Source organism: Amphiprion ocellaris, chromosome 11, assembly GCF_022539595.1.
Source record: "Amphiprion ocellaris isolate individual 3 ecotype Okinawa chromosome 11, ASM2253959v1, whole genome shotgun sequence".
In the NCBI taxonomy this organism is placed as follows: domain Eukaryota; kingdom Metazoa; phylum Chordata; class Actinopteri; family Pomacentridae; genus Amphiprion; species Amphiprion ocellaris.
Window position 1 is genome coordinate 8,665,197 of NC_072776.1, and position 25,503 is coordinate 8,690,699.

At 40.7% G+C, this 25,503-nt stretch overlaps 2 protein-coding genes and 1 long non-coding RNA gene across 8 annotated transcripts; 1 reads left to right on the forward strand and 2 right to left on the reverse strand.

The window, feature by feature from the left end:
• Positions 1-5,070: 5,070 nt before the first annotated feature.
• Positions 5,071-24,093, reverse strand: hoxd3a (homeobox D3a). Of its 6 annotated transcripts, none has more exons than XM_035954655.2 (4): positions 23,795-24,093; positions 9,022-9,081; positions 6,922-7,492; positions 5,071-6,783 (listed from the first exon to the last, which is right to left on the reverse strand). In XM_035954655.2, exons 3-4 carry the CDS (start codon positions 7,388-7,390, stop codon positions 6,032-6,034), a joined length of 1,221 nt encoding a protein of 406 aa, XP_035810548.1. In that variant the 5' UTR covers positions 7,391-7,492; positions 9,022-9,081; positions 23,795-24,093; the 3' UTR covers positions 5,071-6,031. The 6 variants fall into 6 exon arrangements, with proteins under 6 accessions (XP_035810548.1, XP_035810551.1, XP_035810554.1 ...); XM_035954658.2 differs by lacking the exon at positions 23,795-24,093 and adding an exon at positions 20,824-20,842; XM_035954661.2 differs by lacking the exon at positions 23,795-24,093 and adding an exon at positions 12,799-14,494 and having other exon boundaries at positions 6,943-7,492.
• On the forward strand, positions 8,068-11,152 carry LOC129350050 (uncharacterized). Its single transcript, XR_008603263.1, has 2 exons — positions 8,068-9,802; positions 10,904-11,152. It is a non-coding gene; the product is annotated as an uncharacterized LOC129350050 (long non-coding RNA).
• Positions 14,629-18,430, reverse strand: hoxd4a (homeobox D4a). Its single transcript, XM_023284310.3, has 2 exons — positions 17,038-18,430; positions 14,629-16,627 (listed from the first exon to the last, which is right to left on the reverse strand). Exons 1-2 carry the CDS (start codon positions 17,507-17,509, stop codon positions 16,329-16,331), a joined length of 771 nt encoding a protein of 256 aa, XP_023140078.2. The 5' UTR covers positions 17,510-18,430; the 3' UTR covers positions 14,629-16,328.
• Positions 24,094-25,503: the final 1,410 nt, after the last annotated feature.

The window sequence follows — 25,503 nt, forward strand, 5'->3', positions numbered from 1 at the left end:
ATATTAGGTACTATTTTAAACAAAATAACACATTTCTTATGATCCATAGGTGTAATTTATAGCAAAGCCAGGTTCATTTTCTTGGGCAATCAATTTCGTGGTGTAGCAGAAGACTAATATAATTATGTAAAGCGCTGAGAGCTGAGTATCGCAGTCAGCACAGAGGGTTTTTTCGAAGATAAATGAAGATGCAATTTATTCACTCATAATTTCATACCGAAAATGCCGTGAAGGAAATCCATATGAGCATCAGAAAAGGGTAGAGGCACTAATACTTTTTGATATAGACTACCAGAGCATTGCAGTCAAGGCTTGGGTAATGTATGAATTACTTCGGGTTTCCTCACATCACTGAGCTATCTTTCACACAAGGAAGGAGGAGAAGAGCCTTTTGGCCAAGCCCTCTAAATCATACCCAGAGGAGGGAGTCATATGTTATAGTTACAATTATATCAATATCACTAACACAGAAGAGCAGCGATAAATCCACGCACATCAGTTTCTATGACAACATGCATGATCCATGTGGGGAAGTTCCTCACCTACTGTTATTCTCAGCAGTTTGGTTGCAGGTTTCTCACAGTAAACGTGTTTTATGAAGCAACCAGACATGTAGAAACTCAGAATATTAAAAAAGAAGATTTCAATTTTCATCTGTTTTCTTGAAAACACTTATCCTTAGCTTCACTGTTATGGTATGAGAAGGGATGTCCAATAATATCAGCCCACCGATATTGGCATAAAAATGTAATATCGGTCAATGTCGTTATTGGTTTTTTTGCCTATCATGAAAACCGATAAAATAATGCCTGAATTTATTTAAGGCATTTTTTTCCATAACTTAAATTGAAATAGTTTTCTTATTTTGCACAGACAATGTTTCCATTTGGAAAGCCTTGTTGCATTTGAGAATGTATTCATTTGGTCATCACAATACAAATTAGGCATGATGTGTTAATTTCACAACAGAAGATATGTGATGTTACCTAAAATTAATCAAATGGCCCACATATATTGGTATCAGAAATTGAGAGTTGGACAATATCAGCATATCGGTTATTGGCACCAAAAAAAAGCCAGTCAGACATCCCTAGGCATGAGTATGCAAAATATTTTACTGGAGGTGCTTTTCAGTCAGGTGCAGATGCATGTTTCTGGCTTATTGTTTTTGCCGCTTCAGATACGGATAAAGCAAAATAGCAGGGTTATGATGTTGTTTATTAGCAGGTAGCATCCAGGCATGTAGTTGTACTTCATGTTTTTCACTGTCATCAAACTATTCATTTCTTCTGTAGTGATGCTTTTACATTTGTCATTGTATGTGCAGGACATTTGCCCATGCCATATGCTTTCCTATTTAAAATACCATCTACAAGACAGATGTAGCCTTCTGCAGGCAGTCCACAAATGATGCAGCTTAACAATGTGACGTATCCCGCAGCAGTTCTTTCTGTTTCCCCTCAGAAGGAGTGCAGACCTTATGAGTCACCAAACAACACACATGCCCTCCCCATGGACAGCCAGTTCACCTATACACACAGTGTGGTGAATCCTTAATGACAGCAGAGGCCACAGGATGAAGGACTTGTGACAACGATGTCCTCTGACATTCACATCCTCTGTCACTGCTCACAGATGGTCAGAGGGGTGCGATCCAGATCACTTTCCCTTCCTGCTGCTGTCTGATACCACAGAATTAGTGAACATCAACACATATGAGGAGGAAAGACGAGAAATCATGTGTGTCAGTGTAACAAAAAACCAGATAAAAAGCAAGGAAATAGTGCACTATGGAGTAAGAATGCTGTTCCTGTTCTGCATTTCATGAATTGCTTTATTCAGAGAGAAGGCACGTGAATGAGCAATTGAGGAAAAAAACACACCATCTCAAAGTAAATTAAGCATTTTATTTGGAGAGCAAATGGATTTTAAAGACATAAATACAATCTGCTTGTTAAAGAATACATTAAACAGTCAGTGGGGGCCTTGAGATTGAGTAACATAAAACATTACAAAATGACGCAATTACAGCTAATACTGACATTTATACATCCACAACAGCACCAGCTTATGCAGTTAAACACACAAAATTAGTTACTGACACCAAAATGTATTTATTTTGTTGTCCAGGTTATAAAAATACACAAAAAATAAGTCAAAAAAACAGCAAGGTGAACTTTCTTAGTGCATCCAGACATCATAGAAGCTTGGAAAGAAGTAAGTTTTCTGAAGCAGAATCCCAAAATGTCCAGGATTTAACCCCTTTGTTGGGTATTAGATGTTCTCCATAGGTTTAGTTGTTGCAGACAGAAAAGCCAGACATAAACCACAATACACTGAGCCAATTTAAAGCTAAATTTCTAAACTCATGGGTTTAATGGGTTGAGGAAAAGGTCACTTTCTCATCTATCAACATACAAACAATTGTTCCATTGCAAGAAATGAATTAATTCCGTGATAAAAACAGACCTTCAGCCCACCTCACATATAAATTAATCCTTCTATTTCTTTATGTCAGGGTTTTTTTTAAGATAAAAGTCCATCTCTCATGCAGTTCACTTCGTTTTTGCTCAGATTCAGTCTTCATCCGATGCTTTATAATCCACAGTCAGCTCGGTCGGTGCAGACAAAGAAGCGCGTTTAACAAAAGAACCGACTCGATGAAATGGAAAACAAATGACACATTTCTAACTCATTTTAAGGTCATTTCTTCTGCTACCGCTGCTGCTCCCTCTGGTCTCCCCAGCGCGTAAAAACAACAATAAAAAACCTCCCTTGAGATGGAGATGGACGCTGCTCGGTTGCGGGGAGGAATCATCGCGATATGTTGAGCCAACTTTCTTCGAGAGCTGATCTAAGAATGTGCAGAGTGAATGATTATTTCTCACTGCGTCTCATAAAAAGAGCATTTACTCTACCTCAAACACTGAATAAGAAGCTGCTCTCCCCCGGTGGTCCCTGCTTATAAACCTTCTGTCCATTATCCAACACAACAACACGCATTTACAAGAAAAATTACGCCTCAAAAATGTCAAATACCGCGTGTTTCCGGTCAGGAGGTCCAGAATAGAGATAAGTTTAAAGGCTGTTGTTCTCATTAATAGTTGCTCTACGCTCTAAGACTACTTCCCATATGTAAATATTACCCTTCACTGAGGGGGCGTGGCCTGCTCGGCTGGTATCCAATCAGGAGCCCTAAATGAGCTGCACTGCCTGCTCCAAGCAAAGCTTCTCTTCACTTTCATCAATTACTTCACGTTTTTTTGGTCTCCAGTTTTGAATCAATTTCAAGACATAATCTTTGCAGCCAACCTAAACAACACGTGTGGAATCAAAACAAAGCCAAAAACAAATGCATATGCTTGACTCAAACCACTGCAGTGGGGAATTTTGCTCACTTTTCTTGCACAACATTCAATCAAATAAAAAAAAGCACCTTGTTTCTTTTCTAAGCTAGCCTCCAAACATGAGTGGAATTGTTTTGTTTTTTAAGAACAGAGCAGCTCCAAGCAAAGGAAATACGCTGCTGTTGTGTCCAATTGGGGTGAAATTTCCTCTTTTCCATGGCAGATTGTTGAATTTGATCCAAGCTACACCAATGTATGAGTCAGAGGCATAATTACAAGGTTGCAATTTGAAACCCAGTTTGGTCCATTTGATGTTTCATGGATGAGATTTTATTATTCCTCACTTCATTCCAGGCATTTCTAATAATTACTTTCAAAAAGATCAACTCAGCTGGTTTTCATTGCTAATTTTGTGCAAAAAATTAGTGGAAATATGGAATATTCAGATTCAGATCCAGTTTAAAAGATGTTCTTTTGTAAGAGCTCAATAAATGACTTGTGAGGTGCAGAAACTGGAGGGGAGGGAGATGAAAAAGGAGCACCCAGGGTTAAAATGGCCGCCATGCACTGAATACTGAAATGATTTGTAGCTCATTGTAGCAGCTCTTAGTCCACAATCCAGCATGGATTTTTATTGAAAAACACGATGAAATGAATGTACAAGCTGTTTTTAAGGGGGGGTTAGGATTATACCGGCGTGCTGAGGCCGTTTTTTGGTTGATTTTTATTTATTTTTTTTGAGGATCACTGTGACTGTGAACCTGCGCGCAATTTAAAGCCACTGATGATTTCTGTGACAGGAGTTTCATTTGCCTTCATGCGCCCTTAAATCCGAGGATTTATCATCTTCGAAAATGTGAACACAGTAGGATTTTTTTTTTCTTTCCTTTTTCACTCCAACTCTTCCCCCACCATTAAAGATTGGCCTGCTCGGTTAGAAATGTGTTACTTGGATTTGGAATGCAAATGCTTTGTTCACGAGGAGGAGGGATCAGCGAGGAGTCTGAAAGCGACGAGTTTTTGATTAATGAGCTTTGAAATGGCTCTCCAGGAGCAATAAAGGATGAACTGCTCTCTCTCTCTCCCTCCTTTCTCCCTCACACACACACTGATGCATCTTTTCCAATGTCAAAGAAGCACCATGTATTTTTATTGTCACCAATCTGCTGCCTTACTACAAAATGGGCATGTCTCTATACTTAAGCCAATTTAAGGTGGATTGTTCTTGATGCATCTCCCCAATCAATTAGAAAAACACTGATTAGACTTTGGTCTTTGCAGGAAAATTGAGCTCATTTTCTTGCACACAGGAAGGTAATCATGTGGCCGAGACTTTTTTTTTTTTTTTAATGATAAGTGACATGTGGAAGATGCAATAAGCCCATAGACTCCCTTCCCTCACACCAATAAAACATCAATAATCTCCAGAGCCTTTTATTCCGCTGAAATGCACTTTGCATTGGAAGCATAGAGCCGTCTGATGAGTTTTAGATATCCTGGTGTCTAATTACTGATTGTTTCTCCCCCCGTTTGGACTGTACAGTAGAGCTGGGAGTCAATAAGCCTCCTCTGTTCTGTTACCTGACAGCTTTGTGAGTGTTTTTATTTCTCCATCTGCAGCTGAATGAGGAATTAAAAATAATAAGAAGCTGCAAGGATGATCAGAGCTCCTGCTGCAGAGTTTTTCAAAACAAAACCAAGAAATTCCAATAAAAAAAAAATACAAGTTTAAGCACTTTATTTACAAAATGTTAAACACAATAAAATATAACATTTCAATATCATTAGGGTTTCATAAATTTATGGATATCCAACTGAATGGAATAACAATGGAAGACAAATAAAAAATAGCAATGGACTACACAAAATGACATGCTGGTGTGTATAATATTTTGATACTTCGATAGTCTACGTTTTGCTTAAGGTTTGACACAAGATTAACCATGGACATACATATAGTGGTGTTTATACACTATAAAATGCCCCATTTATCCCAGATTTACAATTAGAAATGCTCTTTTTCCAACAATACACTGCGAGTCATAGCATTTTCCAAAAACCCTGTTTTGCCAACACTTTCCAAGTGCACTGATCTGTCCAATCTTACAACAATCTCCACACTGACTTATAAATACTCGCATATAAACGATAAATAATGTGCAATACAAAAAGTAATTAAATAATAAATAGGCTAATATGCTAGTACGAAAGATTATGCAAATCATAGTAATAAATAAATAGGATGCCCGTGAGGAAAATGAGATCCTAACAAACAGACAGAAAAATTTCCCCCCTAAAAATCCTTCTCGCTAAGGATGAGCTTCTACTTTCGTGAACTACAAGACTTACCTTCAAGTAACCGCATGAAATATTCAGTCAAGAGAATTTTTTGCGCATTGCACTTGAGAAGAAACAAAAGAAAAGAACTACTGACAACCAGGCTAGTGTGCCTCTGCGCATCCCCAAATATTCAAGAGAAATGGACAAAGCTGTATCATTTAGAAAATAATTACACAATAGCATTAATAGTAATATCAATAATACTGTAATAATACACATGACTCGCTTGGAGTGTAGTTATTAGACTAGTGAGGTAATAAAAAAAGAGCGCAACGTAATTTTGGCACACACACACACACACACATACACGCACACGCACGCACACGCACTCACGAAACCACATATTACAAATGCGTCAGTTTAGGCGCTTCCTGAATCCTTCCCTGAGACGCTTGGTGAGAGGTGAGGTCTGTGTATGTGGGATGGGGATCGCAGGGTCCATGGTGGTGGTTTCCTGGGATCTGAGCGGCACAGCTGTAGTCCACGCTGGTGGATGAGGGGTGGGGAAGATGGCCGAGGTTGAACATGGGGCCCGAGGCTGGCATGGAATCAACAAAATTCCCACCCACGTAAACGGGGCTGCCTTGCAAATTGGCGCTGGCAAAGCTGCCGGTGCTCTGCATGCCGTGGTGTTCGTACTCGGATCCCGGGTACCTCTTCTGTTGCGGGATGCAGCCGCCCAAGGGCGCAGTGTACGCGGCCAAACCGTACATGTTTTGCTGGGGTTTGGCGAAGGACGGGGGCGAGGGCGCGTCATAGCTGAGGCTGCTCACGTTCTGGAGCTGGCCAGAGTATCCAATGTGATTTGGGCCACTCAGCGGAGGGCTCCTGTCCGGGGAATGTCCCAGGGGAGAGTGCGCCAGCCCTTTAGACTTCTGGTCCTTTTTGTATTTCATCCTGCGGTTCTGAAACCAGATCTTTATTTGGCGCTCGGTCAGATTCAACAGATTTGCCATTTCCACCCTCCGAGGGCGACACAGGTAGCGGTTAAAGTGAAACTCCTTCTCCAGCTCCACGAGTTGCGCGCTGGTGTAAGCAGTTCTGACCCGTTTGGAGGCCGGTCCTGGCGGGCTCTTCTCGTCACTCACCTCGCCACCTGTGGAGGAACCGCAGCATCTTTTTGAGCCACGTGAATAGCAACTCATAAGCACATGAAGGCCCAGTCACCCCCCCCCCCCCCCCAAACCCACCCTCCCCTCCCTCACCCCCAAAAAACACACACATGCACACACACCTTCACCTCCGCGATCTCTACCTGCAGTGGCACAGTTGTTGCTCTTCTGCTTGGAGTTCTGCCTGGTCTCCTTCATCCAGGGGAAGATCTGCTTGGTGAGGGCTGGCGTGGCAGCGCTAGAGCCGCCGCTGGATGGAGATTTCTTCTTCTGGGACGCAGAGCTGTTGGAGCTCGGGGAGGATGCGGACAGTGGAGGCGCCTGCTGCTCCGAAATACTAGTCGCCTGGCTGCTGCTGTTGCTCTGACTGCTGCCGCTTTGTCGCATGCAGTCCCCGTTCAGGTCATTGTCTTTGAGGGCCGGTGGCCGGACTGTGGAGGTCTGGATGGGACACACTGAGCCCTGGAAGTCACTCTCGATGTTAGAAGTAGGGTAGGACTGGTGCGCAGGGCCGTAGTTGTAAGAGTCTGGTTTGGGGTAAGTGTAGCCTCCAAAAAGCCCAGAGTTATCGTAGTATGTTGCTTTCTGCATTTTGTGGGTTTAAAGCCAATAAGCCAGTGCAACTCTATCCAATGGCATGGGTGTTGTTTATTCACGTGATTGGTGTTTCCCACCGTTGCTCCAGTCTGTGACCTATAAAGACAAATACACTCATTATAACTGGGCCTTAATGAATATGTGAGATTCAGGGTCGGAAAATCAACAACAAACCACGAGAATCACCACACTGCTTGGCCCAGGTTGATCTGGGTTACAGCAGCCATTAGATTAGAAATAACCAACTGTCTCCACACACTGTCTGAAACAATGCTTCATCTCCAAGGCCCAGATTCTAGGCGCTCGACTCACTTCTGGCACAAAACAGTTAAAGTTTAACTTGCACCCTCTGGGAGACTTTAGGAGTCCCTCACAAATAAGCTGAATCAGCATTTGACACGCACATACACACAATAGCCCTTTGACTAATCACAAGGCCTGACAAAGCCCGTCATGCGTTCATTGTTCCAGCGCGCACGCATTTTGGATCGCGTCTTTACGCACCCAAGATGCTAAATACTAAACTCCTCCAACGATTGTTATTAACGTTGATATCAAAACGTGTAGGTGGTGGCTGTGCGTGAGTGTGAGCGTGAGAGTGTGTGTGAGGGAGAGGAGGGGAGAGGGAGAGAGTTTGGGTGGGTGGGTGGCAGTAAAATATGATATTTCATCAGCCTTCAATCACATCTTAACTTTTTTGTTTTTCCAATTGGGCGTTTTTCTTCTTCTGCTGATCCATTCTTGCAAAATTTTACCTCTAATTTTCAACACCAAATAAATGTAAAAAGTGACAAAATCTCCCTATGAATATATTTAATTGCAGCTACATGTGTTTTGTCTTTTTTTACGCATATGACAGAAACGCATGGCAGCATTTTAACTAATACAAATATCAAAGGGCCCTGTACTGTATGTTGGTGGCTTCAGGAGGTGCAGTCCTCGCCGTGCATAACAATTGCACCTGTCAGTGTGGACCGCGGCAAAATTTATGACCGCAAATGTTATGGTTGTAAACGGCCTCAGAGAGGAATGAAAGGCAAAACACTCCTCAAGAGTCGCAGCTCTCAGAAGTGTAAAACTAAGCGTAGGTGGAAGGCAAGGGAAAGAATTTCATACTCGGCGACTTCTCCCATGCAGAGGCTCGGCTTATAAATGATGCCTCCATTCCGGCTGAGTGCGAGTCTGCAGCTTAGACGCAGAGGGGAGGACAAAAACGGAGCTAATCCACTGGTTTTAAATGAAGCATTTTGGCGGTGACGCATCTTGTAATGTGGAAATCGTGGAGTGAAATGGTGAAATTCTTCCAGATTTTACATTGTATAATTTGCATGTTTTTTTTCTTTTACTAACGTCTGAGATGTTTAACATGTATATTGCATCATGTTCTCTCATTCATCCTTATTTATTCGGGCTACAAACGAAAAAGGAACTCGCTGAAATTGGACTCTGGCCTGCGTAAATAATTACAGGCTCAGTTAAGGCCATGCTTCATGTCTGTTTTCGTGATTTAAGCCTCCCGCCAAACACCGTGAGCGTAAATGTGTAGCCTAATAACAAATCACCCTTTCACCTTGTTAGCAGTTGACTGTGTCGTCCACTCCCTTCATTAAAGAAGTGTTACTCACCGAAATGTGCGCAGATCTGTTTTATGTCCCTCACGCATTCATCGCTGCTTCCATCTCGACCTAGAAGACAAATAAAGTTTAGTAAAAATGTAGGTATGGGAATTATTGCGATGAAAATAAACATTAACAGGCCCAATCTGTGCCACACTTTTTTCAAAAATGCTGTTTATCATATTACTATTATTTTTTTTTAAAAATAGTAATTATCAAAATTCTAATTCTTACTGGCCAATGAATTCAAAAGTCTTTTTAAAAACCTGGAAAGCTCCACCTATGACAGATTTTTTTTAAAGTTACTGCTACAATGCTTGAGAGTGAAAAGTCCTACATGTGCACTTTTTATACAAAGAGCCAGGCCAAATATTTAGCAGCCATAAGCTTTTTTAGGTGACCTCTGGGTCATTCAGCATTAAGCCAAAGTTTAATGAACAACGAGCTGTTTGGCTTCAAGTGGATCCAAGTCTCAAATAAATTCAAAGCAGTTTTTCCTGCGGCGACAGAAACAGGACAAGATGCTGCACCGACGGCAAGAAAAGCAGAAATCCAACATTTTAAGTTGAACTATTTAAAAGGGAAATAATTCCTATCTGGCTGCTGGAAATTTGGAGGATAAATGGTTCAAAAATATGGCGATGGAAATGTGGGATTTCTTCGTGTGGAATATTTGTGAAAGCTGCTTCGATAATCTGCGCCTCCACAACTCTTGAGCACACTGAGCTACTAGTCGCAGACATGGTTCCTCTTTTCACACGGCTGTGTTTTTCGCCTACGCGCTGTTACGGTAAGTTTGGTTCGCACAATGGCTCGGAGTCAATATGGAGTGTTATTACCCCACTTCTGCTGGTTAGACCCTTCAAATCCTATCGATATTTCAAGTTAAACAGTTTGGAGAAGCGTGGTGGAAAAAAATAAATAAATTTGGCACATCCAAAAAAAAAAGGGGAGCAAAAATAATCACACAAAGTCTCTGTTTTTGTGTTAAAATACAAAAAATTGGACATAAAATTCAAATATTTGCTGCAAAAATATTTAAAGTCTTTGTTTCTTAACTGAGGACTAAAACGCACAATCAGTAGCAGGCCTGCAAAATGTAATACACGGAAATTAAACATTAATCCAACAGTTATTTGAGCAAAATGGGAAAAATCATCTCAGCTATAAGCATTTATTGTCTCTGCTACTCAGGCCTGATGTTTGCTCCAGTGCAGACAATCACCAAAGAAACAGAAAATATCAAAATATTCACATTCACATTAACCAAGAACAAGTTAGTCATAAAGGAATCCAAACAGGAGTATTTGCCTTTTGTTCCTGCGCACTATTCAGCCCCGGTAATCCTTTAAAAACATCCAATATGAATATAATATAACGTTGCAGGTTAACAAAGCCATATAGTTGAAACCACATAAATCACGGCAAACGCCAGTGTGACGATAAGACAACAAATTAATGTGATTTACGATCCAAGAGTCAAAAAGAAAAAAGTTCCTCTCCTGCTTCCTCCTGCGAGCCGGTTTTCATAAAATCAGCTGAAAAGCGCAGCTCAGGCTCAATGTGTCGATAATATTTGAACGCAAAAAAAGGAAAAATATATGAATCTGCTTTTGAAGATGCAGCTGAGGGCTCCATATCCGAGCAGGGCGAGAGCGACATTAACAAGCATCAGCTCCTAGGATGGAATGAATCATATATATTTCCTTGCATTATATTAACCCGTGGTTAAAGGTTGCTTTCTGCCATGCAATTCCTTACCTGTGAATCAATTCATCATAAACCAGCTCCCCTCTCAGTCTCACTTCCTTTCCACGCAGTCTCTAGAATAAATCCTTCACCCTTTGTCTGTAGACAATGCTGTCCTAAACCTGATCTTGCTGTTTTTCAGACATTTCCATATACCGGTGGAGACAGTATTCCCGAAAGAATGGAAGGACTCGCATTCAACTACCAATAAAAAGCGAACAAGGTATCCTTATTCCAGAAAAAAAAATCACTGGCAATCAATCACCCAGTGAAATATACAGGAATTCAGAAACGGACAGGCCTGTTCAGATTTGGAGCTAACATTAGGATTTTTTGGGGTGTTTCGGGGAAGCTTTATGATGACAAATAAAGGCGCTGCCGTTAGATACAAGCATATTTGTTCACGTGATTGTTCTCTTCTTCAAGCAAGCCTTACCTCACCAATCCATTTTGATAAAGGGTGGCGTTTATTTCCTCATCTGAACTGTGTGAATGTGAAAATGTCCCTCTGCCTATTTCTGTTTTATCTCCTCGAGTGTTGCAGCTCGCTTCCACTTCCAGTATTTAAACCCCAAGCAGATATGCAGGTCTATTTTTCTTTTTTTTTTCTTTGAGGCTACTACTAATAATACAGATTTACACATTCTCAGCCTCCAGCAGTGCTCTGCAGCTACAGCATCTATGTGCGTAAAATGATGTGTGCATTTTACGCACGAATTTCTAACAGTTTATCCAGGGATTTTCACCTCACTTATACTAGAAATGTGACTGATTTATAGAATCTAACAGGGATTTTGCAATAAAATGAGCATCCCACATGCATGCAAGCATTTTTGTATTTTATTATGAATTACTATTTCTGGCTCTCTCCTAAATGACAAATGATTGCAACTAGGTGCCTTTTTAAAAAGAAAAAAAAGAAAGAAAAATGATTAATGAAATACATGACATGTGAGGTTTTTTCCTTGCAACTGGGAATGAATTGTATTCAAATAAACCACATTATCATCTTGTGTTGGCTGAGTCTCTCCTCACACACTGCTGAAACACAAAGAGCCACAGTGCCACATCTCCTCCTGCACCGTTTTTCTGTATTTAAATCGCAGCTCTTCACTGAATAATAGTTTGGTTTAATTAGCAATAAATGAACAAATTTACTAAAAAGGCTAAAAGGATTTAAAGAAGGAGGATTTTGGAGCCGCAGAGACCGTCGGCATGGGTTCTCTTTGCTGAGAAGAAGAGGATCAAGAAGAAGAAGAAGGGATGCAGGACTGGTAGCGTCGCAGCATATGTTCAGAGGGTAATAAAAGTGAAAGATTTACAGTTTTCGCCCGGCCCCCCAACAGCCTCGCAACCCTTTCAGGAATTACTGAGAATGATTTACAAGGAGGCAGAACTGTCAGGCTGCCCTAAACTTCCAAGACTTGTAAGAAATCAAAATCAAATCATGCCCCCAAGAATAAAAAAAAAGTACAGAAATCCACTTTGTTCTCACGTGTAAAGGAAACATAAAAAAACAGTTATTTAAGTTCTGTTGAAAACTTAAACTATAAATCAAAATAGGTTCATTTTTACTCCGCAAACAAGTCTCCTCAATTCATCATTTTAAAGCTGTGTCTTTTAAAAAAAATAGATACTTCCTGTGTTTAAACATTTTTGTGCCATATTGGCAAAAATCTGCCCGTGAGTAAGGAATGAATGGGCCCAGTGGAGAAGCCAAACTGAGCTGTATGTGTCCGAAAGAGCAGTTATTCAGAGCGAGCATCCATAAATACATGTCAGTGCCATTTAGTTTTTACCATTAGTCCTATCAATCCCTCCCCAGATGCATGCGTAAAAGGCAAACACCAAAATTTGTGCCGCTGCTGCTGCTGATATATTAAATAAAAAAGAAGACATGCGTACAGCGAGCAGCCACAGCCTACAATAGTGCTCAGAGAGCACACATCAAAGGGAGCAATTTATCAAATATCACGACATTTGATATCGTCATTTACCGGCTCGGGCAACATGAAAAATGCTGAAATATTTACCTACCCAAGCATCCATCGGTTCAGATGTGTCGCTAAAATGCGGGACTACAGTTGCGCCGCGTATCGGATATTATTTTCTTGGGGGATCTCTTCAGTTTTCAAGTCTGATAGAGTCCTTGCGATTAATGACGACGCCGTGTTTCTAGGGGGACGTGCTGCATTAATTATTTAGACAATCACGTGGTCGAGAATGGAGAGCGGAGTGGTATAGTCTCTGGATTATATCTCTGAATGCAGACAGCGCACTTTAATACATCTTAGGGGGGTTGTCTGGCTCGGAGAGGCTTCTGCGAAAACAGCTGGAAATCAAATATGGCCGGATGGAGAGCAACGACGTTGTATTCCTGCACTGGGTGCAGTGTCATTGAAAATGGCACTGCCTTTGGCTTCCCATTTATTGCTGTTCAGACATGTAGGTCAGTGTGGCTACACGCTGCACGTTGTAGTAGGGCTGCTGTGACCTGATAATAGCTCAGGAAGCTGTTATGATTTGATTTCAATTCCTGTTTGAAGAGAGGGGGCCACAGAAAGCACTGATTTTATAATAAATGGCTTCAAAATAACACGCAGCATCCACTAGTTAACTTAAAGTACTAGTGATGTATAATAGGTAGGTTAGTTGCCCCCCACCTCCTCTCCCCCTCATCTTCTCCTCAGCATCATTTTTGGCATCATGCTGGATTGGAGGCATCACTTTATCTCTGCTTCTCTCTAAATCTACATGACACACGGCTTGTATTTTGCGCACAAAGACCTAAATGTCCACAGTTGCGCATGTGCTTGCTTGTCGTGGTGTTGGTAGTAGTAGTGGTGGTGGTGGTGGTGGGGAGGTGGAAGTAAGACGGTGGTAACTGGGGGGGTTGGAATACTGTGTGAGTGCAGATTGTCTTTCTGCATGACTGTAAATGGTCACTTTGTTAGTATCAGAGTTGATTCTGTAGTGTGGAGGGTCGGAGGTCAGTGTTGCAGTGGGTCATCCTCAATAAAGCTCATGAAGCATGAAGGAGGAGGTGGTGGAGGTGGTGGTTAGGGAGGGGGTTACTATCAACCGCAACTCTGTGTCCTCTAGACCACCTTAGAGCATCATGTGCAGGTATAGAAGCTGTCCTGCTTTACAAAATGTTAATGCAACACTAACAAATGTGCTTTAATGTGGTTTTGGGGAAGTTTTCTGATCAGTTTCAGTCTTATGAGGCTAATAAACTTAATTTTTGTTTGTATGTTGTAATAAAGAGTAATGTCAGGACTATTCTGTTTGGTTTTCATTATTAAATCGCCTCTGGAAATCACCACTAAGATACTGAAGATTTTCTGTGGGGATGCTGCGTTTACGCAGAGTGTGTGCTCCCTTTGTTAAGAGCTAATGAGTTAAAACTAAGACACGGCAGGGCACAAACTCGCTCTCTATGCATTTCTTTTTTTTTCTTCAGTGATTGGCTTCACTTATCTTGCACCAGGAACTCGCTTTTGCCCTTAAATTACAGACTTTCCAGGACAACAAGCTGATTTTGCGCATGCAGAGCATTTGCTCCATTTGTGGATGTTTCGTAAAACGGTGCTTTAGGTCCATATGGCTCCACATGCTTTGCAAAAAAAACAACAAAAAAACCAAAACACTTTTCCCTTCCGAATGTGATCCTTTTGTGAATGGCGCAAACCAAATTACACTCCCCCAAAAAACTCATCTACGTAAAGTTGAATTAAAGAAAACAATCAACGCCTCAGTGAGTCACACAAAGAAATTTCCTCGAAATAAAAAAAAATAAAATCTCTTGAGTGGAGAAAATGAACACCCCACGACGAAGCCTTTTTTTTGCAAATATTTAAATGCATAATCAGTAGAAATCTTTATTTTTTTCCAATATACTTCTCACATCTCAATGCACAGTACAAGGTAAAAAGCATGTACAAAAATAACAACAAAAAGATTGTATATTGACATGAGGAGACAAATGCACAAATCAGAACCTTTATCGGGGGCTGATTTTAATATAATACTGTTAAAACTGTGAAATTCGCTGGTTCTCAGTTTGAATGAGCTTTAGCCTCATTGTGTGTGTGTGTGTGTGTGTGTGTGTATGATTTTTTTTTTTTTTTTTTTTTTAAAGAAGGAACAGCTCTCCAAGAAGCAAAGCGAAGAGCGCCTGGGAGAGAAAATTGTCCGGCGGGTCAGGGGGTGTTGGGGTCAGTCCTTGCGGCTGAAATGTGTCCCCTGGATGAACCTGCCACTGCTGCTGCTTTTGTCGACCTTCGGTTTGAAATACCTTTTCAAGTCTCTCATCACGAAGACTTTTCAAGAGAGGAGACCTCCTCATACTGGGGGAGAGCTTCTGGGCTTTTCTTGTCCGAGGACAATGACGGTATAAAACAAGAAATATCTGTCTTGAAATGTGACCTGATGAAAGCCCCCCCTTCGGCTGGGTTTGTTGTAAATGAAAAAAAAAATGAAGAAGATTCCCATATCAACTAAGACTAAAAACTTTGCATAAAGCCATGCTAATAATGCACAAGAGTTCCAACGTATTTCAGAATAATAAAAGCTTTTTAACGAATATTTTTAATTAAATTGTGTGCTATAAGAAAAAATGTACACGTTTGTTTTTAAACAAATAAATAATGAAAAATCGTATCAAGAAAAATAAACAATTATACTCCTAAATATTCAGGATTTTGAGTATTTCCGATGAGAAACATCCAAATATCATTTTTTTGATGCCATGCAGGAAACAAATGATCTTTCATATGTTGAGTTTCAAATAGCATGAGAGAGCCTCTGAAAATGTACACTGTTTACAAAGATGTCAGGAGAGATTTATAAGGGCACTCTGAATAGTTTGCACACAGGAATGTCTTACGTTTGGGAATAATATTTAGGCGAAGAAAAATTCAAAGCTTTTTTTGTACAAAATAAGTTAAAACATACAACTCACAAAAAAGAGAAATCCAGCGGGACGATTTGCAACTTACGAAAGTAGACTGAGGAGTGTTTGGCGTGCTCTATGCAAATAATGCTTCCTTCAAGTATATATCTTGTGCGTAAAAATGTGGAGTTTCATTTGGAGAGAAAAAATGAGCCTCGTGTGTGCGTAATTTGAACGAATGACCTCCATGCTGTTATTTTTGATTATAATTAGAGAATCTTCACGTGAATCCATGTGAGGAGAGGGGATATAGTTTTTTTTTTTTAAAATCCATGAAATCGGGCCGAGCTTGCTTAATAAATGTCCTCAAGGGGGGAAACGTCCAAATAATAAAATAAAAATAAGGGGGAAATGGAAAAAAAGTTTGTTTCGATGCTTTTCTGTGTTTTTACTGAAATAAACCACAAAAGAGGCTCAACTTGCAAACCTCACTTACAAAGACTGATTGATTTTTCTGACTCAGTTTTGTGTCAACACTGTTGGGGTCATTTTTGTTAAATTAAAAAATAAAAAAAGAGGCTAAAAACGACATCAGTCCATGCAAAAGTCAGATGCAACCTTTGTCTCTTTTATGTACAGTGAATGTCTGGAGATATCAGGACTCCCTCCTCTCTTATAACGCTGTGATATCAGTCTGGTTGTCCTTCTGAATGCTTTGCAGATGGCTGGAGGCTGGTGCAGATCTGCCCTTGGTGTTGGGCAGTTTGTGATCTTTCTTCCATTTCATCCGTCTGTTCTGAAACCAGATTTTGATCTGCCTTTCGGAGAGACAAAGAGTGTGGGCAATCTCAATCCGCCGCCGCCTGGTCAGATACCTGTTAAAATGAAACTCCTTTTCCAGCTCCAGGACCTGCTGCCGGGTGTAAGCTGTTCTGGACCGTTTGGGCTCTGATCCTGTGTAATCCGGGTTCACTGGGAGAAAGAAAACAACCAAAAGGAGGGGGAAAAAAAGAAAGAAGAAGAAGTCACCAAATGTGGCCACTGCAGCATGCAGGGAAACAACAATACAAGCGAAGTCCAAGCAGCCGGAGCGCACAAAGTTTAAGTCAATTCACACGCGGAAGCGACACCAGGAAATAATGAATGATTCGAAGTGAATTTAAGCAGATTTGCTGCAGATTTAAGAGCTTTAGCAGCGGTCAGTGTATGTTTTCAGGAGCTTTCAGGCTCTTACCTAGCGGCCTATTTCCTGAGCTATAAAAATTTATGACTTGTGTAATTGGCGAGGCCTTTCAAAGACTCCTATAAATATTACACTGAAGGATTTCTCAACTACAGCTCTCAGTTGGTCCGTAAGGGAGGAAGAAAGGGGGAAATCTTACCAGTTGTTACGTGAACTTTCTTCATCCAGGGGTAAACTACTGCAGGCTGCTTGGCTTGTATCCCATTTTGGCTCTTTGTGTTTTGCTGCTGTCCACAAGTCCGGGGTCCGGCAACTTGGACCGGGGCCCCCTGCTCAGTCTGTGCGCTAAAATGGCTCGGGTGGCTGCTGGATCTTTCGTGCACATGACCCCGTGGCTGCACTGTGGAGTCCTGCGCAGTGTTGCAGCTGAAGGGCTGCTCCGTGTAGTTTGACCGTGGGTAGATCCCTGGATGCTGAAAGTCTGTGTCCTGCGATGGACTGTAGTAGTCCGAGCCCTGCTCGGGTATATAGTTATTTTGTGAATATTCCTCGCAGGGAGGAAATTTGGGATCCACATACTTAGAGTTCACCATATACGAACTCATGGCCATTAATTTCTGAAGGTAGAAAATACTAATTTTTCTCGAGTTGTCTTTTTTTCCTCCCTCCATAAAGCCCTCCTACTTGGTGTCAACTGAATAAAGTTAGCGAACCATGTGACCAGATCGGCCAATGGAGGTGATGCTGGTCCAAACACGGGTAAACATACAACTAAATACATTTTTACCCAACTCAAGGTCCAAAATTAGACCCCGGTGGAAAAAAAACACAGATCTCCCTTAAGCATGTACATCTGTATTTAGAAATTAAAAAGAGATGCTGAAAAACAAGAGAAAAATAGCTCCTCATTTCAATAATTAACTTTACAATTATTTTTTTTTAAAATAAATTTATAAGAAATAAAGGTGCACAAAGATGTTTCAACCAAGCTGAAATAAAAACATCAGTTTCTGTGGTCTAACTTGAAGCAATAGTGTTGAACAGAGAAACCAACAAAAGATACAAAAAGCCCCTCGGCATAAAAGCAGCGAAGAATGACTGGAGACAATTGATGGACACTGTCTTTGTCAAGAAGGGGTCATCCAAAAGTTACACGAATCTCATCACTTCATCTGCTCCCATCTCTTTGAAGAAAAAAAAAAACTGTCTCGGGAGCCTATTGGGCAGCAGCAGAAGCAGCAGCAGCTTCTGGGAATCAATAATGTAGAGACACAAACGACCCACAGGAGGAAAACGCTACAGCTGGACTGAGCATGGGATTTCTTTTAGCCAATCTATTCTGGTGTTTTTATTCACTAAACACAGCTATCTAATGGCATTAGGTGTATTTTCAGGTGAAACATCGTGCGTCAGATTTCCCTTCAGCCTCTAGAGTTTCAGCAAAGCCCCCCTTCTGATATGAGGAATGTGCTGTTGTCAGATTTACTCTCATTCATAACACAACACTGTCCTTCAGCAGCAACGTATTAGGCGCCAAATGCCCCATAAAAGACGGCAACAAGTCAATAAAATCGAAGTTTTTTCATCGACCATATACTCCCCTAGAATCGAATCTGTGACTGTGATTTGATCACACAAATTCGGTTCTACAGGGTATATATAGACGACGGGAAGCGACACTTGGAGCCTCACAACCGCAACACTGTGTGTTTACAGCACTGGAGCCAAAACCAGGAATTTACAAAGCGGCTTTAGAGTCAGGATGAACAACAGCATCAAAGAAGCTGAGATGCACAAGGAAATAGGAGGCGTGCATTAGAAACAGATGGGGGCAAAACACACACCAAAGGCCTTTAATTATGGGCTGTAATAATATCTGAATATCTCAATTTAATTCACTTTCATCATTCCCTGCAGCCACCACTCCACTATTTTACTCGTTTTTCATTTTCTACAACGGGAAAGCGATTTCTATGTTGCGGATTTAAACCAACTTGCTCACATAGTTGCTCCAACGACCTTCCAATCCAAAAAAAAGAAAGATAAAGCAGACGAGAGCTGCAGGCCTACAGGTTACCTCTGCACTCCTGTCAGTTTAAGCAGCACATGACAAGTAAAAAGCACATAACTCAGGTCAAGGCGTGTTTCTGTGCAGCTCTTCCCTCCAACACAGCTCAAGTTCACAGGACAAAAAAATATTTCAACAATATAAGCAGCTTTTCCCTTTTGCAAGCAGTCAAACAACGAAACGACAGTCTAAAATCACCAACAAATACCGAGCAGGCTGGTAGAAGACTGTTTATCACCGCTGAGCTAAAGATGAGGCTAAAGGCCACCGAGGTCAAACCAAATCATTTACAAACTTATCAAAAAGTTTAATTATTTTTCGCTCCTGCTGACAGCACAAAGGGTGCAAAAGTTGACCAAGTCCTCGTCAGCCATTAACCATATCCACCATGGAGACCACCGCGAGCCCTGAGCCTTTACAAACTGGGATGGATTGTTGTTTGAACAAAAAAAAAAGACCAAATTACTTAAAAATATTTTCCCTTAAAGGATACTAAAACAAAATGAGAATTATTTTTAATCAAGTGTCTTTTTTTGTTTTATTTGGGAGAGTTTGTAAGAGCAGAAATCAGAAATTCGTTGGGTGAGCTAGTGTCAGATTAAATTATTCAAACTATAATCTCTGTCTGGAATCTATTCCTTGGAGCGCGTTTGGTTCAACCACAGTTCTGGAAAAGACAGAAAAATCCAGACGCACAGAAAAAATAAAGAAACACTTCACTAACTTATGATGATGTGCTCAACTGTTTGATAATGTTTGGACCACTGGTTAATATTTCAGCCTGAAATAAATCTGTGGTTGAAAGTTTGGGTTTTTTTGTTGAAAAAAAGGTGCCCTTAAAAAATAAAACAGAAAACAGCAAAATCAAAAAATAGTTGAACTCCTTGTGCTAATTTTTTTAAACTAATCCACATTAACTCTAATCTGCAATTTTCCACCAAAAACACTAAATATTCGTTATGGCTGCAGTTGTAAAAAATCGTCCTTGCACTTCACATTTCAATATTTGGGCTCTTAGACAGCCTGACCTGTCTTTCACCTTATACCCTGCTACTCCTTCAGACGGGTCAAAGCCGAGATACACAACAAAGGAATGATAAAGTCAGCGTTTCCTGGCAGCTTGTGTTAAACGAAAGGCCAACTAGTGCAGCTCGGCTCTTTTTCCCACATATTTACTAGATTTTTTAAAATCTAACAGCGAATATTTGAGGGCAACAGAAGGTACGAGGCCCCTTTACTCTAATTTTCAGTCAAAGTAAGAGAGCGGGATTTTAGTCTGGTGCTGAGAATAAAAATGAATCTTAAAATGGCTCTAAATATTGCTTTAAACATTTTAAACCGGATTTCTAACAAAAGCTGACGAATTAACATTTCAAGGCCTGCAGTGGAAACGCACCAGGCCTGTAGAGAATAAAGATTTATTTTTTTAAAGCCACAACATGTGAAAGAGAGAAGAGTTATTTCATTGCTGTAACCTCAGAGCTGGTTTTAGTGGTGCTTAAATTTATATGTGGATAAAACCGAAGCTCACACTACGGACAAATTAATTGTAAATGAATTTAATTACGAGTGCCAGATGAAACAGATTCAAAAATTGCATTATTCTAATTAAGGCCTCGAGATATTTCACCACATCCACCTTTAAAAAGTCTCCTCACAACAGGTTGATTCATTCGCCTCCAAGCAAATGAGAAAATAAATGAAATTTCATCAGACTAAGGCACAAACTGAGTCCCCAAAACAAGCGCAGAAATGAGATTAAACACCAATCAGAGCAGCATCGTTGAGCTTTCTGTGTGTGTCCTGCGCCAGTACGCACTGTTGCTGCGTTTGGAGGCAGGAAACGGTTCAGCCCGAGCATTACGCATGTGACATCACACGCCCATAGCAAGAGCAGAATGATAAAACGCAGCTTACCGCAGAGACCGCAACACATGGCGCACCGTGCGACAAAACGCATCCACGCAGAAGAAGAGGGGGAAAAGTCAGTCCGGTAAGGCTACCCTGTCAATTGAAGCTCTATTCCAGCCCATCTGGACGCTCTTACTAATACACAATGAGAATTATATTTTGGCTTGTCAAGTCCCAGGCCATAAAACAAACTTTAATGGCATCACGTGTTTCCTCGCAGCCATTCACAACAGCGCGCAAGCCCATAAATAATCCTCAAAGTTGCACTTACTCAATAATGCCGATTACACTGATGTGCACCGAGGAAAGGAAGAAAAAAAAGTGGTGGAAATGAGGAAGCTGAGAGGAGGTTAAAAGTGTCAGGGCAGAGACGGAAACAGAGGTGAGCTGGAAATGTGCACATTTTAGGCTTTTAAGCTTCCTTGAACAAACAGAAAAGTCTGTTTTTATGATATCAATTCATTAATATTAATAACCCTAATGCAGCCACATGCTCTATTGTCAGGTTAAATAATCAGATTTAATCCAAGTCTCTTTTACTGCTCATTAGATGTGAAGGTATCCCTTTACTGACCTCTAAAGTGTTAACAAAACACTGAACATGCATCACTGGTTTGTGCTCAAATACATTTCTCTCCCCAGTGAACCTGCCACAATAAGACTGATGTCATTCTCTCCTCCAGGCCAGTCCCACAGTGCACTGCTTGGGTTTTTTTCTTCTCTTATTCTGCCCCTCCTCTCTCCTTTTCTGAGCAAACTGCACACAGCTGATAATGTTGAGGTTTGGGTGGCTGCCACAGCGGGGCAGGTATGATAAATGGAAGGCCATCAAATCAGAGGCTTGTCACTTTTTACATGCATGTCCTCATAAAAAGTTATTTCCCTGTACATGAGTTGAGAGTAACTATCTTATACTGGCCTGCACACTTGAGTTTGCCCTTTTTTCTTTGAATATGATGCCTTACCTGCAGCTTTATGACTGTAAATAAAGTTATTTAACTTCAGTTCTGTCTCAGACTCTCCTAAAGACATGATCATCATCAGTGTTTACAAGGATGATGTGATGCACACATTTATAGCTGAAACAGTCACTACAGCTTATTCCACATTGCAAAACGTGCATTGTGCTGCCCCTATAAGATTAATTAATAACAATAAATTACCAAATGATGCACATATGAATTGTAGAGCACCAAAACATCCCACACAGCAACAGGTAAAGACACCAGACGACAGATTCTGTTTCATCCTACACTCTATCAGTCTAGAAGAGTGAATTTTCTGGCACACAATTCTCCAAAAGCACTTTCAAAAAATGAATTGGATCACATGGTTCCATCTCAGCCACTCAGAGCTCAAGAACCTGCAAGAAAAGGGCTGCTGAGAGGCTGCAGAGGGGCTGAGTGTTGGGCAACAGCGCCTTCTGCTGGCACGTTAACGGCCCTTTCCCACTGTAAAAAATAAAGGTCCACCCACCCAAACACAAGTGGTTCAATTAATCCTGTGTCTAATGATGGATATGTGCAAGAAATGGGAAGGAAGTGCACATTTTCAAATGCAAATTGAAGCTGTTTGTTTAATTAAATACAAGTCCCCTTAAACAAGTTTTCTAATGGGCGCTAATTCAAGACCTGGTTCTTGAAACAAATGAAACTGAACGTGATTTTGCATGATTATCTTTCTGAAATTATAGACTTTAAATGTATGGGCAAATGAAATCGACGACAAAATGGCATATTTTTGCAGTGAAAATGTCGTAAATCTTCACTGAAAGGATACAAGTGATGATGGTGATGAAAACTGCTGAGGGAAATTGCCAGAATGAATTAGCCTTTTTGTATCTAACTGGGGCAAAGCGTAAATAATACTCGCTGTCGATATAAAGAAATCATTTGTTCAGAAATATCTGACTATGTCACATATTAATGCTCAAGAGTCTAAATAAATGACAAGAAGTTACATCTGGGAGGACCTCTGAAAAGAGGAAACTACATCCATTCATGGAAAGTATCAGTTAAAATGCGTGCAGGGCCTGAAGTTAGATATTGTTCGACATAAAAACATACACTTCAATCATGTAATCCATGTGGACTGTCAAACTGAACAGAGGGTGAATCCTGTCTAATTTTCTCAGGCTTCTACTTGTGCCTGTCTTCCAGGGTCCATTTTGCCGCATTGCAGTAAGGCTGTAAATACTTTCGCAGCTGCCTGTCAGGCAACAGTGAAATACTGTCTTTGTTCAGTTGGCCCCCATCTCCAGGCAGCTGAAAACAGCTATGAAAACTGAACTACTTCTGCAAGGCTCTTTTAGCATATATGGAATATAGAAGATCACATTTAGTCTGCGTTGACTAGAATGCAGCATTTTAAAGAAGTTAATACCATGCTGGGAAATACAGATGCTTCATCAGATCAGGTTTACTGGTAGGTAGAGAAATGGAAAAAGATATAACCTTGGATTCACTGGTTCTCATTTAAGTGAGGAAAATAAAGCAAAATGCAGCTTCAAAATGAAATGAATGATCAGTGATGCTATTTTTCTATGCATTAAAAAATATATCTTTGCATTCACAATCAGAAACACCATCAACAGCATGAAAAACAAGACACATTTGTGCAGAATTAGCTTTAAAAAACGCATGAGCATCAACAACCATAAACATAAATAAACTATTTGTTAATCCAGGGGGTGATTTGTTAAACTTTCTTTGGTTCTTGCAACATAATTTCCGTAAAACAAAGCGTATTATTTTTAATCATCGTTAACACCTTTACCAAGCTTCTCTGTGCGTAAAGGACAAAAATCTATTTACTTCCAGACACCTAGCAACATGTGAAGTCTCCAAATTACCTGAGTGCCATTAGCCTGCTGCTAGTTTACATGACTAATGAAAGAGGAAGCTGTCAGACTTCATATGCACACACAGACACACACACAGTGGCGCAAATGAACTCCATTTTTACGCAGGACTCTTACCTACAGCCGGGAGATAATCCATGTTTATTCTTTGAGGTTTACCTATGAGGCGCATTTTTTAATCTAAATCTAAATCAGAGCTAAGAGGAGCCGGTGTCTCTCTGTGCAGGTCAGATGTGGATAAAGTTGAAACGCTCCTCTTGTCATCCAGATGAGTGAACCGCGCAGTGCCGAAAATATGTGCTGATCGCACGTTTATGAAACGAACGGCTGGGAGATTTTTTTTTTTTTTTTTAAAAGAAAGCCGACCATGGCGTATCGGTTTAACGCCATAGACGCAGAATGCAGTGGGGAAAAGTCGCCTGGGAAATCAGGAAAAGGGCCATGAAGACGTTTGCCTCTCACACATGACCAGTGGCATCCAATGACAGGCGATGGAGGCACATAAAAAAGGTCTATTACCAAGTTGTAAATTGTCCTCTCACAAAAAGGAATCTCGACTGCAGCAATTCTTCCCATCTTTGCGCATAATAGAAGAAGCCCCCACCGGTGCTCAAAACAAGAGGCGTTCTTCCCCTCGCTGTTTTTTGTTTCTCCTTATTTTCTTTCTCAAGAATCAAATGTTACATCCTAAAGTGGAAAAACGCATCTTAACAAAATAGATTAAAAAATAGCTAATCCATAATGCAAACAGTAGAGAATAACGTAGAAAATAGAAAAAAAAATATAGAAAAAAATGTTTTTAAATGATGCAAAGTTTTCTGAACCAACATATTTATTTCCAAAAACTAAAAATAAGAACAACAACAAAAAAACCCCCACATGAAATAGAATGACTGTTGCTTAAGTCGACGGAATTCTGTATTTTCCTTTTTTTTCATGCGGCCTAAGCAGCAGCTGTTGTGTCCAGCAAGATTATTAGGCTTAATTCTAACGTGCATTAGTGTTTAAATAAAGAAACACAGTAGCCTGATCTAAACTATAAACTAACGCCGGGACACTAATGCTGCTATTATTGTGGATACGTTTGAAATGCGTAAAGGCCTGTGTGTCCTTTCCAGGCCAGCTGCTGCCCATAAATAAAGAGAATTAAAGAACAAAATTAGGGAGAAGTGAATTATGCTATGATCAATTTTCACGCCATCGACGCCTCCGGATTTAAAGTGTAAATAATGCAACTGCAGCGTTGCATATGTGACCATTTGTGCAGCAAAAAAAGAGGAAAAAAGGGGGGGAGAATTTCTTTTATTTCCTTCTCGTTCATCTGGTGGCACGCCAGAGTCAGCACTATGCGATTTATAGTCAGGCTATGGCTCTGGTTTCCTGTCTTATAGCTGTGTGTGAGTGAGGGGAACGCAAGAGCTCAGGATTTGTTGCATTACACAACTATGACATTACTGTAACTCAATATCCCATTGCGGTCTGTGCAGGAGGGGAGAAAAAAATGGATTAGCATCGCTTTCTGCGGTGCAAAGATATAGTTTGTCTTCTCCTTTTACATCCATACTGTTACAGCCTTTATTTGAGGTCACTGACAGAGTCACCATGTTGCACAGGAACGATGATGTTACCTCCAGTGTCACACTAACAGCACCTGCTTAGGAGATTTACTCGTAAAATCTGGCCTTTTATTAAAAATACAGGCATCAAACTGCACCTAAATTAAACAAACCCTCCCAATAAAAGAAACTACACGTTGCAAACTTCTTTAGTTTTTAATTCCTGACTTCTACTTTTTTCTACGTGCAGATCCTGGGTGGGGGTGTGCG

Excerpts from the sequence above, each read along its gene's own strand:
- hoxd3a (XM_035954655.2), bottom strand. The coding sequence starts at position 7,390 with ATGCAGAAAGCAACATACTACGATAACTCTGGGCTTTTTGGAGGCTAC. Across the intron at positions 6,784-6,921 it reads TAGAGATCGCGGAGGTGAAG|GTGGCGAGGTGAGTGACGAG; the intron begins GTGTGTGTGCAT and ends GTTCCTCCACAG.
- hoxd4a (XM_023284310.3), bottom strand. The coding sequence starts at position 17,509 with ATGGAGGGAGGAAAAAAAGACAACTCGAGAAAAATTAGTATTTTCTAC. Across the intron at positions 16,628-17,037 it reads GAAAGTTCACGTAACAACTG|TGAACCCGGATTACACAGGA; the intron begins GTAAGATTTCCC and ends TCTTTCTCCCAG.